We start from the raw sequence: 17,806 nt of genomic DNA on the forward strand, positions 1-17,806 counted from the left end.
TGACACCTTGAAACCTGAAACTTGCATTAGGGACTGGGAAATCCTTTTAATGTCCGCTCTTTTAGAATAGGTGAATATGAGATTAGCAAAGGTCCTACTCCCAACACCCTCAGCTGTAGGGGCACTGCAGCTGCTTCAATCCCAGCTCCATACATTGTGTAACGGCAATAAAAATGCACTTGGATGGAAGAAAGCTGCAGTACCACTACACAATATTCAGATATGCTCCTGCTATGGAGTACAGCAGCCCCTTCAATCCCCTATTTCGGTGTGCTGGGAGCATATATCACTAAAATATATCCCATACAGTTAACAATTGTATAGTGCCACTCAGGTGACCAGAACTAGCTAGCCCCACAAAAATGTATTAAGTGTCCTCTAACCAGAGCTTTGCAGACACCTGATCAGTGTAAGGAATCAAAAGATCTCCCTCTAGTTTAATTAGGTGGGAACATCCTACATGTAAAAAAGGGGACATGCTTGGTGCAGCACTGTGTAACAGGCAAGTGCACTTTAATATATAGTACACAAAGAATGAGCTACATGACTATACTGATCAGTTTTCAGCCTCCAATAAAATGTAACATTACGGTACATTAGAAGTGGGAAAGTCCAACTCGTATTTATTCCTTCTTGATACAGAAAACAATGAGAATAGACGCAACGTTGCTACAGCTCTCTGCTTTAGAAGAACCTGTAAGGTGCCGTCAATGAGGCAGACTCTGTCAAAGGCTTTACTTTTAAAATCTGTAGCACTACAGACAACCCATTTTATATTGTTAGGCCAAGACCCCACGTTGCGGAAACTTAGCTTTTATGTTGCGTTTTTTTGAGCTGAAGTCAGGAGTGGATTGAGCAGAAGGAAGAAGGATAAGAACTTCCTATAGATTTCCAGTTCCTTTTATAGCTATTCTTGGCCTTGGCTCAAATACAAAAAAAATGCAGTAAAATTTGCAACACACAACAGCGAAAAAAATTGAAAAAAAGCTGTGTTTCTGCTGTGGGGCCTCAGCCTAAAGGAGTGATCCAGGGATATGATACTGCGCTCCACACTCTTCTCAGGAAGGAACATATCTGTTGGTCTCACGGTCAGATTATCACTCAGTCCAATGAATGGTGCAGAGCTGTGACATGACCATATTGACCAAAGGATGTAATGTCACTTCCTCAGAAAAGGAAATGGAGAACCCTTTTAAGCTGAACTATTGCAGCTGTACTTTGCTGGTGAATAATAGGGCTCATGCACATGGCTGGATTAGCTGAAAAGGAGTTTTCTGGGTTTCCCATCATTGATCAGGTAACTAAATGGAACCTTCATTGTTTACCAGACACAACTCTATACATTTTATACAGGCTCTGAGACATTGCAGCTCAGCCCCATTCACTTCAATTCATGAGGGTTAAAGAGGACCTTTCACCACTTTTGGGCACAGGCAGTGTTATATACTGCCAGAAAGCTGACAGTGCGCTGAATTCAGCGCACTGTCGGCTTTCCCGATCTGTGCCCGGTGTGAAGAGCTTACGGCCCGGTACCGTAGCTCTTCTATGGTCAGAAGGGCGTTTCTGACCATTAGCCAGGAACGTCCTTCTGCCTCGCGGCGCCAATCGCGCTGTGCCGTGGAGCCGGGAGGAACTCCCCCCTCCCTCTGCTCACACAGCTTGTCCGTAGACGAGCATTATCAGGAGAGGGAGGGGGCGTTCCTCCCGGCTCCACAGCACAGCGCGATTGGCGCCGCGAGGCAGAAGGACGTTCCTGGCTAATGGTCAGAAACGCCCTTCTGACTGTAAAGCGCTACGGTACCGGGACCGATAGCGCTTTACACCGGGCACGGATCGGGAAAGCCGACAGTGCGCTGAATTCAGCGCACTGTCAGCTTTCTGGCAGTATATAACACTGCATGTGCCCAGATATGGTGAAAGGTCCTCTTTAAGTGCAAGGAACAGCCACTAAAGAGTACAGCGCTAAACTTTGTTTAGTCACCAGCTATTTCAATTGACTGATCACAGCCATGCCAGACCTCCACTGATCAGATATTGATAGCTTACCAGTCCCAGAAAACTCATTCAAGTCAATGGGATCTGTTTTTTACGCTGCTCACTCTGAACGAGTTTTACTTTCAGAATGAGCGAGTGTAAACTCGGTGTGAAGGTTCCTTTACTGTAAAATGTGGTTTTCTTTTCATTTCTGCAACAGCCAAAGACAGTTTCTGCAACGTGGTCTTTTACCAGGCACCTACAGAAGTTTTAGAGTCATAACCTACCAGCATATGCCTCAGAGTTCAAATGCCTTTGCCCAGTATATTGAGTCTTAACTGAGTTTTCCCATGAACATTTCCATATTTAAAATTATAGACAAAAAGGCAAACATTTTCTGCAAAAATAAATAATTAAAAATGTTGCAGTTTTAAAGATTTTCTTTAACCATTTTAGGGTATTGTTCACATGGTGTTTTTTGCAGGCTGAAAAATTTGATTCAGAAGTTAGGAAACTGGTTTTTGACATGATGTGTTGGTTTTTTTTGTTGCTTTTTTTGCTACAGCTCACAGTATGGACCTACAAACTTCTCTAGAAAAAAAGCTAGCGGTTTTTGTAAAAAAACGCATCAAAAACACTTGTCACTTTTTTTTTTTTTTTTTTTTTTACTTCAATGGGTTTTTCAAGGTGGAACCTGCCTGAAAATAGGTCATGTCGCTTTTTTTTACCCTGCTAGCTGAAAAAAAATCTGCTAGAGGAAAAAACTGCTACAGACTCCTATTGAAATGAATGGGAGGTGTTTTTTTTTTCATAAGGATTTTGAGGCAAATTCCACATCAAAAACCGCCTGCAAAAAAAAAAAAACACGGTGTAAACATACCCTGGTAACAGTCTTATCTCAATCAATTGCCAATGGGTACAACCATATAGGCAAGAATTTTCCACACTGTGAAACCCGAGCAGGACTTCCACTACGGTGAGCGGGTTATTTTCTCATATATGCACTGTCTCTGCCTGATGACGTAGCCACAATAAGGAACTCATGGCCTCATTTCTCTCAAGTCCCATACCATAGAAAATTCCTGCATTCATGGTTACTTCCGCAGGCAACCTATCAGGACAACAGATTCGCTCTAACAATGTTCATGGGTACAATCTTGAAAACTGCAAAATTTTTATTTGTATATTTAGAATTAGCAAAAATGTTTAACTTAGGCCTGGGTTCCCATCAACGTTCAGGTTTCTGTTTGAGAAGTCTGCTTGAGGACCCCCGAACGGAAACTTATATGCATTAAAGGGGCTCTATCAGCAAAATTCTGCTAATAGAGCCCCACATATGCGTGAATAGCCTTTTAAAAAGGCTATTCAGGCACCGTAAATGTTACATTAAATCCCGGTCCCGTTTTTAAATAAAAGTATTAAAACATATATGCAAAACTTACCTATCATGCACCATGGGCGGGGATAAACGATGCGACGTCAGCTTCGGGCTCGCCTGCCTCTTCTGTCTTCTTGGAGCAACGCCCTCTGGTTCCGTGTCTTCTTGCTTCTTCTCTTTAAATCCTTCTGAAGCACTACTGCGCAGGCTCACTCGCGAACTGCCATTAAGTAAAATGGCGAGTGAGCCTGCGCAGTAGCGTTTCGGAGGGAAACGCTACTACGCAGGCACGGGATTTAAAGAGAAGAAGCCGGAAGACACGGAACCAGAGGGCGTCACTCCAAGAAGACAGAAGAGGCAGGTATGCCCGAAGCTGATGTCGCATCGTTTATCCCTGCCCATGGTGCATGATAGGTAAGTTTTGCATATATGTTTTAATGCTTTTATTTAAAAACGGGACCAGGATTTAATGTAACATTTACGGTGCCTGAATAGCCTTTTTAAAAGGCTATTCACGCATATGTGGGGCTCTATTAGCAGAATTTTGCTGATAGAGCCCCTTTAAAAAGCGGTTACCTGGAAAACCCACAGACCACATAGACTGTAAAGTGCAAGAAGCACTTTACTCTCTGCAAGTTTCTTACGGAAACTACACAGACCCCATTATATAGTCTTTTGGGTCCGTGGGTTTTCCAGATAACCGCTTTTTAATGCATATAAGTTTCCGTTTGTGGGGTCCCCAAGCGGGCATCCCGAACAGAAACCCGAATGCAGATGTGAACTGGGCCTGAAATGGCTAAGAGATGTAAATATGATTACGTTGTGAGTAAACCCCATTTAGCATAAAAATATACATACTTCCACAAATCCCAAACTATTTTTTTATTGAGGTCCATTTACTGTTTACAGTGGTTACCAATTCCAGTGTCATGTTCTAAAATAGGAATTTTTTTTTTGTTTTTGTGTTTTGTTATTTTTTTTAGTTTTGTTTTTTTGTGTTTTTTTTTTGTTTGTTTGTTTTTTTAAATCAATAAACAGGTTTTGGCCCAAAAGATTAACATCTACAATATCACAATAGTTCAAGTTACAGATTTTGATAAACAAAGTTACCAATTCAATAGCAGACAAAAGGTTTGTACCTTCCATGAGGAGAAATCTAATTATAAAGCAAAGGCTTTGGGGATCTTCAAAACTCAGCAGGCAATTTAGTACAAGCACTACTGAAAGTAGTAAGGGCCCCTTCACACGGAGTATACACTCGCTGATTCTGAACGTGTAACACCGCGTATCACATTGAAAGCAATAGGGAAAAAAGCAGCCCATTCATTTCTACGGGGAGCGCACGTATGCCGGCTCCCATAGAAAGCAATGGGATCTGTTTTAATGCCGCTGATTCGGAACGTGTTACACGTTCAGAATCAGCGAGCGTATACTCCGTGTGAAGGGGTCCTAAGAGCTGACGCAAGCACTACTGCCATGAAGTAGTAGTGTGTATCATCCTCACATCACAAAAAATGACTGTCAGTCACTGAGAGATCCCATATACTGAGGTCAACGTTATGATTAAAGGGTCAAGAAACCTAAAGTCTGCATTTAATAAGATAAGCTGACAATACTCATAGCTAACAATATGGCCTAACAAGTTTGGGCCGCCATATGTCAGCCTTACGAAACCAGCTTTTATCAATAGGTGTCAACTTAGAGAAATTGTCAAGGTCACCTTGCAATCTGAATGGAAACATCACCGATTAGTAAACCAATACCTGTAAACAAGCAAATGCCCCCTTCTAACCCAATGCATGGCAACTGTTCCAGGAATAAAATGACTAAAAAGGTTAACACTTCCATATACACAACTCCCCCCTCCCCCCCCCCCCCAAAAAAAAAAAAGAAAGAAAAAATAAATTGGTCCTTAACATATTCAAGAACTGCCTACCCCTCATGCCAACCCACCCCAAGGTAGATGAAGGAGAATCTCAAATATACGAACACAGGAAAGGACTCTATCCAAGCATATGGCCATATCAACACAGCCTAGATTGTTTTCCCAGATTTCAATACGAAAAAAAAAAAAAAGGTACCATGCTGCTTTCTAGACTTGTAAGCCACTTGGGAGGCTTAAGAAAGCAGCAAAGTAAATGGTCGCACATATACATGTGCATCATCTCTCGGTTAGCAACTACGGGAGTGGATCAGCCACTTGCATTCACTTTTATTGAGAGTTCAAGGTCACATGACATCAAATTTCCTTTCAAAATCCATTTCTTAAAGGGTTATCACCCATTTTAGAAGATCAGGGCACATTTCAATTGAAATTCAATTTTCGCGTGTGGCACTAAAAATGATCAGTCAACGTAAAAGACTAAAGTCTGAAGCTCAGTGATCCCACTTGAACGTGGTAATCTTAGGGTACGTTCCTCTTTGCCACATTATCCGCTTCACTACCAGGGGATTTCGGCTGTGGAAATACAACTGCTCTGCACTTACAGAGTAGCCGTGGTCATTTTCGTGGTTGTGGCTGAGCCAATGCCATTTGCTTGTCTATTACAAAAGGCAACATTTTGTTGAAATTCAACTTATAACATTTTGCACACTTCTATAAAACAATTTGAACACAATGGTTTCTTTTTATTATTTTCAATGATATTGCAAAATACATGTTCCTGAATGCTGCATGAACAGTAAAAAATGAGGTATATCAAAAAGGAAAAAAAAAAAAATAAACACTGTACATACATAATTTGCAAAAAAAAAAAAAAAAATCTCAATAGTAAATTTAAGTCTGTTAATTTAAAGCTATTGCCGAGAATATTAAATATATAGATTGGAATACAGGCTACAGGTGTGACCTATTCTGAAGGTTATGACGTCATTCTGGTAATAAACGGTTTAAAGGGGATCTTCATTTAATTCGTTATGTGCCTTTAAGCCCAAAAATCCCATTCCTGAGTCCAATAATATGCAAATCACCTTCCTTTTTTTTTTTTTTTAGCCCCATACTCTGCCAATGGGCATTTTGTCTTTCCCTCTGGAAATCTGAAAAGAAAAAAACAAACAAACAAAAAAAAAGAACCAAAGACAACTGACTGCCGAGCAGTTGTCCCAATATCGCTGTTTGGCTACCCTGTTCCCCGTCCCTCCCCCACTATCTAATTGTTCATTAAAAGTTTAGGTACAAGCTGAACTATCACAACACTTTTTCATTTAAAAAAAAAAAAAATTGCATTGACAGGGCATAGATTACATAAATCTTATTACGATTGTGTAGAAACATTCTAAATGGCAGTGTTCTCAAAATAAAAAATACACCATGGTTTAAAAGACCTCGAATGTCTGGCAAGCTCACAGCCTCACCTGAAGCTTTGACTAGTTGACGTCTTGACTCTTGTACTACCTGCTTCACTTACGTCAGACAGCAAATTTGTGTACCCTGAGAATTCTGGAGTTGAAGTCCTCAACCTGTGATCCACTCCCCCATCAGTGCTAGTGTTAAATGAGATTGGCACCCTGTTGCCAACTTTAAACTGAGAACCAAATGCTTGTGCAAAGTTCTCAATCTGGCAAGTGACTTGATGTCTGACGTCTTTGTGTTGTTCTAAAGTACTGGCCAAATCGTGAAGTTGAAGGTGGAAACCTGAAGAGGACTCCAGGCCCTTTTGATGATCCTTCTGCCCATTCAATTCCTGAGATGAAATCTGGTAACCGGAGGATGTGTCTAAGGTTTTCTGTGAGTCTATCTGATCGGCCAACTCTTGTGAAGGAGTCAACTGCTGCGTCTCCAGCGATAAGGAAAAGCCAGTTTGGGGGCCCACCACCATGCCAAAGTGTGACTTTGGCAGAGCGGACGGTAATACTGAGGTTACCGACTGACTGAACCCACACTCGAGAGGAGATGTAGTGTAAATCTGTTTGTCGGGAAAGAGAGAATGATTGGCGAGAGATGAAGATAGGCTCACAAATTGAAAATTCGTTGCCAGTGGGAATGAAGTTGTATGGCTTGTTCGTTCCAACGCTTGCTGAAGGTGTTTAGAATACTCCTGAAACATGTTTGCTTTATCATTTGGTGTAGACGAGTCTGAGCAGACATTATCCTCCTGCACCAGTTCACTATGGTCTGCTGCCGGCTGAAGTTCAACATGATGTTCTGCAATGTTAAAAGAGACGTCAGGATGGACAACCGATTTATGAGTGTAGTGATCCAAAATACTCTGGAGAACCTCATCAGGAATGACAGACTTGTCATGACAGTTCTTGATTTCAACATTCAGTGCCTGGGAATCCATAAGCGTTAGTGGGTTGTCACCGTCCATAACATTGGGAACTACAGACTGAATGACAGACTGTTGCGCTACCATATGCCCAACATTCACAGAATAGGCATTGTTGCTGCTGGAGGCCTGTAAGTATCTCCTCTTTTTCAGGAACTGTACTGCGTCATCATAGTTGCTACTCGTAGAACCTTTGTTAGTTGAACTTTGAAGGAGGTTCAGGGTGTCTACATTGGTATTTCCCACCATATCCAGAGGACTGTTGGATTTATCTGAAAGTTTATGAATACCCATGTTAGCAGACTGAGACTCCAAAGAGAGATTGTTCTTCTCTACTTGTTTCCTGTTGACCTTCTTGAACACCAATTTTGGCCCCTTAGCATCCAAGTCTTCAATGCCAGTGCTGGCTGAAGCACTACTGGAAGACACGATTGGAACATCTACTGCATAAGTCTGAATGTCGAGACTTGCTCCCAAATGAGCCTCATTCAGTTTGTTGCCTTGCTTATGCTCCTTATGAGAGGGACCATTTCTTGACTTGCCTTTTTTGCGCCCCGAAAAATTGGAATTTCCCTGAGATAAATCAAAGTTGCCAGACAAACCATCCATACCAGGATTTGATGACCCAGGATCCAATGATCCTTTATTCATGTTTTCACCACATGTCCTTTTGTGCTTCAGCAACCTGTCTGTTCTTGAGAAGTACTGTCAAAATACAAAAACAATTGTGTTAAATTAAAGGGGTTGTCCCATCACAAGGATCCTATCTATACTGCTTGTTAATGTGAATGTAAGACTTTTCCAGGAGCGTAGCGATGTTGCAGGCACCTGTGCCGGCGTCTACACTCCCCGGCATCCGCCTCTCTATTACAGCGGATGCCGGGTCTGTATTGCATTGTGAAGGCTGTACGTCCGATGCCTAACTGCATCAGGAGCGCACACGCAGGGCCAGCGGCATAGAAGCGACGACTTCTCGCTGCTGGCTTTGCATATGTAACCCCGCCCACCAATGACGCAACAAAGCCGGAAGAAAGAAGAATTTACAGCATCGAAGACTTGTGAGTATGCGACGTGGGAATACCCCTTTAACATAAGCAACACCTAAAAGAAAAACAGTAGTAATACAGTGAATGAATGCCCACAATCAGAATTCACTCTTACCGAGGGTACTGCCAGCCAGGACTACCTTCACCCTCCCCCCCCCCCAACTGAAAGACAGAAAATGGCCCCATACCCATGTTGTTGCAGGGTGGCTCCCGCTCTGCGATATTGCAGGAGCCAACCTGTTCCTATGACAGCCGGAAATTTACTGTGAAACACACACATTAGGTATCCCTATGTTCAAAAATGCCGCCTACAAACTCAAAAATAGTTTTCCCACATGGTGAATGCTGTAGCAGGGACAAAAAAAAAAAAAAAAAAAGTGCTGAATCGCCTCTAGTAAAAATTTAAATAAAAAGGTGATCAAAGCAACAGACATTCCCCAAAATGGTATAACTAAAAAGTACACCTGTCTCTGCAAAAGCCGAGACACCTAATTTTACCACAAAAAACTGGGAAAATTTATTGACTCAAGTATAAGCCTAGTGGGGAAATGCAGCAGCTACTGGAAAATTTAAAAAAATTAAAATGGTCGGAGTTTTTGGGTGCAGTAGATGCTGGGAAAGGGGAAGGGTTGTTTTGGTTGTCTGTCTGCCCCTACCCTGAGCTTGAGGACTGTTTTTTTTTCCCCCCCACTTCGAATTCAGCCTGGCTGAATATAGGGTATCTGCATGCTCCGATTAACCCCTTCCCGACGGAACAGGAGCACTGCAGTACCCTATATTCAGTAGACCGGGCACTTTCAGACACAGAGATACCTAATGTGTATGTGTTTCACAGTAACTTTCTACTTTTGTATGTATTCTAGGGAAAGGAATGATTTACAACTTTTTTTTTTAAAGCTTTTTTTCCCCCACTTTTTTATGGGAGATACTATACATTGATATTGCGGCTGGTCATAGACACAAATTTTTTTTTTTTTTCTCAGAGGGGGGGCCCTCTAAGAAAAAAAAAAAAAAAATTTTTTTTTTGCTTACTCGAGTATAAGCAGAAGGGGCTTTTTCAGCACAAAAACTGTGCTGAAAAGCTCGGCGTATACTAGAGTATATACTGTACACTGTATATATCTCTATTTTTTTTATTTTTTTTTAAATACAGTAGAACTATATAAAGTGGGTATCCCCAGAATCATACCAAAGCATACCAAAACCTACATGTCGGGTTTTTCTGTCCGCTTGAAAAGTTGGACATCTTTACAAACGGACAGTGAAGGACAGGCACGGAGTGCAAAAGAACACACCCGATCGCCATTTAAATGAATGACAGGTGTCACGGACACAGCTAGTGTCCGCTCCTAATGTCCGTGCCAGATTTAAGCGGACACCAGGAGCGGACACTACCTGTCGGACACAGACGGTAATGTGAACGCCCCCTTACTAAAACTGGAAAACATTTTTTCCCCCAGCGTCAAAAACACAGTAAAACAGCAGCCCTGTGTGTCCCTAGATGGTCCTGAGGGCAGAGACTGGACCCGCATGGAAAATGTACAGCACTAGAGGAGTTTGTTGGTGCTAAAAAGCTATAAACATACCTGTTGACAAGTGTCGCATTTGTATGGCTTTTCCCCACTGTGTGTCCTCTTGTGTCGCTCCATGTGGTATTTCTGAATAAATTTCATGCTGCACTGATCACAGGTAAAAGGTTTCTCACCTATAACAAAATATACAACTTGATCCTATTTCACCTAATAAACTCCCGACAGTCACATTAGAGATACTACCATTTTCGCTTTTAGTAATAGAAATTCCTGTGATGGGACACCCATTCCATTCATCGGAATTGGGCCTGCATATTCTTGCTACCAAAAATCACCCACCATTCAAATTAAAGGAAGAAATTTTCAATGGCAGAAATTCCTCTAAGGGTCAATGCACACAGTTTTTTGGTGAGGATTTTGATGCTGAATCTGCATCAGAATCCATCCCAAGTCACCATAGAGAGGTTTTTTTTTTTTTTTTTTTAAAGGTCCATACATTGTGTTGGAGGGTGGGGGGGAATACTAGTAAAGCCTCCAAAAATCCATTTCCTAATTCCTGAAGCAGATTTTTTTCCTCACCAAAAAACTCTGTGTGCGTTGACCCTAACAGTCTGTTGCATGTGAAGAAACACAGATATAATAATAGTGAAGATGGAGAGGCTAAGGCACTGGAACACACTTGTGCAGGAAGTTGAATTTGGAACCTCTGCCAGAAACTGCAGTAGATTCAGTGTCAAAAATAGCGCAGTAAACTGAGCTATTCAAGTTGTCAAAATGGACTACACTGAAAGTCAATGGGGTCACTAGGGTACCATTGATATCAGTCACACTACAGATCTAGCAGAGTTGTAGATTTCAATTTTAACAATACGGATGTGGAGTTTTTCTTTAGTAATTTTGTGTGTGACCAGATGTCTAAAAGCATAGCTACAATACAAGATGACAATGTAGGGTAGGCTGCTGTGTGAAAACAGGAGTAACACTTTTTTTTGTCTATTATAGAATTTGTCAGGACTGTAGGATTTTTAAGTCAAACCAGTGACTCTTCCATGAATGGCTGACAGTAATGGTCAATCAGAAGTAAAGAGTCTCTAATTCATTTAAAAAACTAGTGATTAAATTCTTATGAAATAAATATGTAAAACTATACACCTAAATAAGTATAAAAATAATAATTGTGTAATATTTTCAAAATGTGATCATTTTATTTTCTCTAGCCCCACCCAAAATTGGTCCTGACTTGGACTCCATAGCCCTGGCAACTTGTATTCTGCGTTTTTAGCAGTAATTTCTCCTGGAGACTAGACACCATTTCCATTTCCCAGTTTTCCTACCAAGCTGGGAGGTGGATATTAACGGCTATGAATTCACCATAGGAAACCTAGATTCTGCTCTCTAGCACACACCCTTCACCACATTATACAGAGGTACTGGACAGTACTGTGGTTGAATAAAGCACTTTACTTCAGGAAAAAAAAACCCCCAAAAACCTTACTACTAGCTGCAGTATGATGTCTGTGCCTGGATCTATGCTACCATCTAACTTTGCTCTCCCTCCCTTCTTCATAAACTTCTATATGCAACTAAAATCAGATACCTCTGTGAACCGAGTCAGTCTTGAGAGACCAGGATAGATTAAGCAGATTTCAGAGCAAGTTGTCACTTCTCTTGATCAACTGCAAATCCCTCATTGTTCCAAAGAGCTCATTTGAATATTGGGAAAACAGAGGTACCGATCCATAAGGGGAGAAACACTTTCTGATTCCAGGGACTCCAACCAATTCATGGGGGATGCGTGACAAGCTAGGTCCTGGTGACAGACTCCCGTAAGGTTTATTACAAAGGATATGACTACAAAAACTGCATTATGGCAGCATTTTTAGAGCTAGAGCAGTTTTTTTTTCTTTTTAAAAATGTTAAGTGATAATGTTCTTCCGTGGCCCCCTGACAACTAATAATGTCCCCCTGACAAATAATGCCCTCCAGTGGCCCCCTAAAGAATGCCAATGTAGTTAAAACTAGTCATGCGGCCATCTCCCCACCGGATTGTCGTGGCATCCCGATTGGGAATCACTGGTGTAACAGAACCCTTTAGATACAATTACAGAGCAGAAAGTGAACATGAATTTGAGGCGGCTTTCTGTAACTGGGGTTAAATCAGCAAAGTACCTAGCGGGTTCTGCAGCTGATCAGAAACAGAATCCGCAGCAAGTTCATGCATCTTTTTTTTTCAGTGTCCTGCTTTGATCTCTGCCTCCAACTAAATACAATGCAAGGTAAAACCAGAAGTGAACTTGGTGCAGATTTAGAGACGGAGTCTAGCTTAAAGTCATTACTTAATACAACAGTGTGAACATACCCTTAGTTTTAATGCAGAATGAAATATATTGTCACCTATAAACTGGACAAAATATTTGAATCTTGTCATCTTTTTAATACATAGCGGGAGAAATTTGCTAGGCAAGAAGTGCCAAAGGCTGCAGGACATGCCAAGCATCCCACTTATTTTTATGAGTTTTAGACATATTTTTTTGCCTCACTTGATAAGTAGACATGGCTTTGAATGAAAAGAGAGACAAGACAGCCAATTATACATACCGCTATGTATTTTTTCATGCCGCTGAAGCAAATACTTCTGTATGAAGCTCATATTGCATTGACTGCATTGAAATGGTCGTTCACCTATAAATAAATAAAAAAGAGAAAATTGTTGCATGACAGAAATTTAGTTGCATAACCTGCTGCCTTAAAGATCATCTTTTAAATCAGAAAGTATAACTAGTACAACCTGCATTATCTGAGGTTTTTTTTTTTGTTTTTTTTTAATTTTAATAGTGAAAATGGAGGTTCAAATACGCACGGTGGCTCAGTTAGTTCTGATGCCTTGTACAGCCAAGGACAACATCTGCAAGGAGATTGTATGTTCTCCCAGTGTTTGTGTGGGTTTCCTCCACAGTCCATAGACATATTGATAGGGAATTTAGATTGTGAGCCTTACTTGGGACAGTGTTAACAGTATCTCTGTGAAGATCTGAAGAATATGATGGTGCGATATAAGTAAGCAAAGTAAATAAATATTCATAAAGGGCTCCATCCATCACTTATTCCATATATCAAACATATCTTTTCTGCTCCCAGCGCACATGTAGTTGTAGCAGGGATCAGTAACACTCACTTCACTGTCCATGTGCTGCATGTGGCCAGAGCACCACACACTCCTTTCTGAATAACCATTAAAGGCTTTATCTAAACACCCGCGGGGCAGACAGACTTAGCAGAGACAGATCTGAGACATTAAACTACCAATGATCATTACGGACATGCTTAAACTAGATTTCTATACATAGACTTGTGCAGTTATAAAAATAGACAAGCTAGCAACTTTAAACAATTTGTGTCTGCAAACAGTCTACTTCACAGACAATTCCATACTCTGCAGACCTGACTGGAATATAGTTATATAGGCTTTCATTTTACCTCAACAAGACATACCTGTATGTATGAGTACATGTCTGCGCAGATGATAGGAACTTCGAAAAGCAGATTTGCAGTGTTCACATGTATGAGGCTTATGAGTTGGAGATACGCTAGCAGCTTCACCATCGCCACTTAATGACTGAAAAAGAAAGTCCAGCAGATTTAGATGCTGAATACTTGGATATAGGAACAGCAATAAAGCAGTCTGTCAGGAGTGAAAATGTTAAGTCACAACATCCCATACACTCAAAACACTTTACACACTTTATAGAAACCGGTTCACACTTGCAGGATAATCCCCATCATAACCGCCAACACTGCACTAGCATGTGAATAGGGTTCCCGTAAACTCTGGAAAATGGTGAGCACAAAATATAGCCTGTGCTGCGGGAAACAAAAAAATCCACAAGAATCAGTTTCATTCTATTTATGGTCATAGACTGAGCCACATATAGAACTGAAACATCTATTTATAACACAAAAACTTAGTTCACTCAAGGATGGTCTTTTGTCTTAAGGTTTGTCCACATAGCTATTCATGCTGTAGTCCTACAGTCCACTGCCGTCACCATGATCACTGCGTGAATTTGATTTTTCTTTCAGTTTAAATAGGGTTCAGTGAACCCTAAAAAGTGCCTGTCAATATTCAATAGCTTTTGGGCTGAAAGCCAGACAGACGACATGGTTGTACAAGATGTGCCGTGTCCACAGCCATTCCAGTACTCAGTATGAACAATTCAAAGTAGTCTACTCTTCCCTGGGTTCAATGACCCCAATTGAGACCCTCATTTGCTGTCTTTCTCCAATGCTGCATATGGTCATATGTACTAAAAGAAGCATCTGTCCAGACAGCTCAACTTTCTTTAGTCATGAAATCTAAAAATAGCAAAATGGCCATCAGGTTGAACCAGTCATACAAGTAGCCAGTCCAGAGTCAGGTCACGCTAAGCATTCTGGGCAACTGTGACTAATTGTCAGGAACATCACGTCCAGCTGACTGCAAATGCGGCAATAAATATAACCAATCTGACGCTACAGTCACACTAGTGTCGGCCTTTCAGTTGTTCTGATCCATTACAGGACCACAACAACAGATAGACAGACCGATATAGCAGCGGTCATACACAGGGTCTGACGGACCCAGTTAGGCCTAGTTCACATTTGCGTTCGGAATACCGAACCCATTAAAAAGCTGTTAGCTAAGAAATCACACGGACCTCATACACTATAGCGGGGTCCGTGTGTTTTTCGCACATATCATGCAGAGAAAAAAAAGTGCTGCTTGCAATACTTCTCTCCGCACGATTCACGCAGACACCACGTGGAAAACACACAGACCCCCTTATAGTCTATGGGGTACGTATGGCTTCTTAGCTAACCGCTTTTTAATGTGTTCAGTATTCCATTTGGGGAGCCCCAAGCAGTCTCCCTAAACTGAATACCGAACTCAGATGTGAACCAGGTCTCACCAATAATGGGATCCATCAGGTGTAAGTTTTTTTTTTTAAACTGAAGATGCAAGACTTTTTCATCAGCCAATGTTGGACACACACTGTGACAAAGTCACCAATTGGAGGCTCCAGTACATATGTGAACATGACAATAAAATAAATAAATCAGAGGGAAGGATATAATACTAAGACAATGGGTTCCAGCTAACAGAAATATGTAACTGTTTTGGGACTAATTTTGTCTTGTTATTCATTCTAAGTTTTGCAGTACTTCACTAGATTTAATACTACGATCAAACATGAGGAGCAATGCAGATAAGCTACACGTGGAACAATCTGCATTTTGGTTATTGCCGATTTCAAGCAAACTATGTATCAGGATATTAAAAAAGTGCATGAACCAAGGTCAAAAGAAATTGCCAAGAAACTGAAGATTTCCTACAATGGTGTGTACTACTCCCTTCAGAGGACAGTACAAACAGGCTCTAACCAGAGTACAAAGAAGTGGGAGGCCCCGCTGCACAACTGAGCAACAAGACAAGTACATTAGAGTCTCTAGTTTGAGAAATTGAGGCCTCACAGGTCCCCAACTGGCAGCTTCATTAAATAGTACCCGCAAAACGCCAGTGTGTACAGTGAAGAGGTCACAAGAGAGAGCACCGCGCGGCACCTTGTACATTACCCTTTTAAAGCGATTCCACAAAGTATTATTCAACATATAATCACCTTTAAGCACTGTGAAATGATCACAGCACTCAAATATCACTTCATAGACAAAATGGCTAGTAGCTGGCAGATCTTAACCGTGAAAGCAAGTATGCATGGTACTATACAGAAAAGGACCTATCCAACCAACTTCTACAGAAGTATCAAATGGATAAAAGGATTCACGCTTACCAACAGTAGTTCTTGTTTCATTCGTTTATTAAAACCTCACACACAACGAGTTTCTAAACCGGAAGCTGGTTTCAGTATCTATGCAATACTGTCCTTTGTACACCTGAAGCTTCTGGTTTCGAAACTCGTTGTGTGTGAGGCTTTAATAAACGAATGAAACAAGAACTACGGTTGGTAAGTGCGGATCCTTTTATCCATTTGATACTTCTGTAGAAGTTGGTTGGATAGGTCCTTTTCTGTATAGTACAGTGAAGAGGCGACTCAGGGATGCTGGCCTTCAGGGCAGTGGAAAAGGAAAAGCCATATCTGAGACTGGCTAATAAAAGGAAAAGATTAATATGGGCAAAAGAACACAAATATTGGACAGAGGAAGATTGGAAAAAAGTGTTATGGACAGACAAATCAAAGTTTTTGGATCACACAGAAGAACATTTGTGAGATGCAGAACAACTAGAAAGATGCTGGAAGAGCCTGACGCCATCTGTCAAGCATGGTGGAGGTAATGTGATGGTCTGGGGTTGCTTTGGTGCTGGTAAAGTGGCAGATTTGTACAAGGTAAAAGGGATTTTGAATAAGGAAGGCTATCACTCCATTTTACAATGCCATGCCATACCCTGTGGACAGTGCTTGGTTAGAGCCAATTTCATGCTACAACAGGACAATGATCTCCAACCCCATTGAGCTGTTGTGAGAGAAGCTTGACTGTATGGTACGCAAAAAGTGCCCATCAAGCCAATCCAACTTGTGGGAGGGGCTTCTGGAAGCACGGGGTGAAGTTTTTCCAGATTACCTGAGCAAATTAACAGCTAGAATACCAAAGGTTTGCAAGGCTGCAAATGGAACATTCTTTGACTAAAGTAAAAGTTTAAAAGGACAAAATCATTATTTCAACTAAAAATCATTATTTCTAACTTTGTCAAAGTCTTGACTATATTTTCTATTCATTTTGCAACTCATTTGACAAATAAAAGTGTGAGTTTTCATGGAAAACACAAAATTATCTGGGTGACCCCAAACTTTTGAACAGTAGTTTATAGGTAAGAGTCTCTGCCTATTACAGCTCACCAGGAGTGCACATACTACTTTCTTACAGTTTGGAAAATTAAAGAGATTTCCATACTCCTCCAAAAACTTTAAGGAAGGGCTGAAATAAACAAAACACAACTCACCTTTTCACAGGCTCTCCGTAACAGCACTGCAAGCCTAGTCACTGCCATTTTCAGTCTGAAAATAGTGACATTACTGCTGAGGCCACTCAGACATATTTAGTTTGTACACAGGTCACTAGTGAGGCCAGTGACGGACCACAAATGGAATGTCACCACTTCCGGTCTAGCAAGGACAGAAAAGGGTGGTGACTTGGTTGCTTGTGCAGGAGTCTTTAAGCTTCGGAAGGAGTCTCCAACAACTCTACATTTCCGAAGGTTAGAGGAACAAGTGTCAAATCACTGGTGGTCCTACCAACAGGACAACAGTGATCAGGAGAATGTGGGCCGAAAGCAGTCCCAGTATGCTTGTGTGACTGACGCTCCCACTTATTGCAATGGGGTTACCAGGACTTCAATTTCCGGCAGCCCCATAGAAGTGAATGAAGCCCCAGTCATGCAAGGACACAGTCATTTCATTCAAAGAGAAAATGCATCGGTCCTATAGTAGTCAATGAATCAGCAGTCAGACATGCACCCTGTCTTCTATACTTCTGACTGGTGGGGGGGTCACGGAGATTGGAGATAGGGAATACGTTACAGTTTAGGGAATATTTACTACTGAGGAGACTGGTAAA

The 17,806-nt window shown here is 41.3% G+C and overlaps 1 protein-coding gene across 1 annotated transcript in view; it reads right to left on the reverse strand.

Annotated features, from left to right (window-relative positions):
* The window catches only part of ZNF281 (zinc finger protein 281), a 523,665-nt gene that overhangs the window by 492,488 nt on the left and 13,371 nt on the right, over positions 1–17,806 (reverse strand). Inside the window, exons 3-6 of the mRNA XM_075278252.1 lie at positions 13,691–13,814; positions 12,797–12,880; positions 10,253–10,371; positions 6,707–8,325 (exon numbers count right to left, since the gene is read on the reverse strand). Of these exons, the coding sequence (XP_075134353.1) occupies positions 6,707–8,325; positions 10,253–10,371; positions 12,797–12,880; positions 13,691–13,814 (1,946 nt within the window). The remainder of the gene's footprint in view (positions 1–6,706; positions 8,326–10,252; positions 10,372–12,796; positions 12,881–13,690; positions 13,815–17,806) is intronic.

Source organism: Leptodactylus fuscus, chromosome 6, assembly GCF_031893055.1.
Source record: "Leptodactylus fuscus isolate aLepFus1 chromosome 6, aLepFus1.hap2, whole genome shotgun sequence".
Lineage (NCBI taxonomy): Eukaryota > Metazoa > Chordata > Amphibia > Anura > Leptodactylidae > Leptodactylus > Leptodactylus fuscus.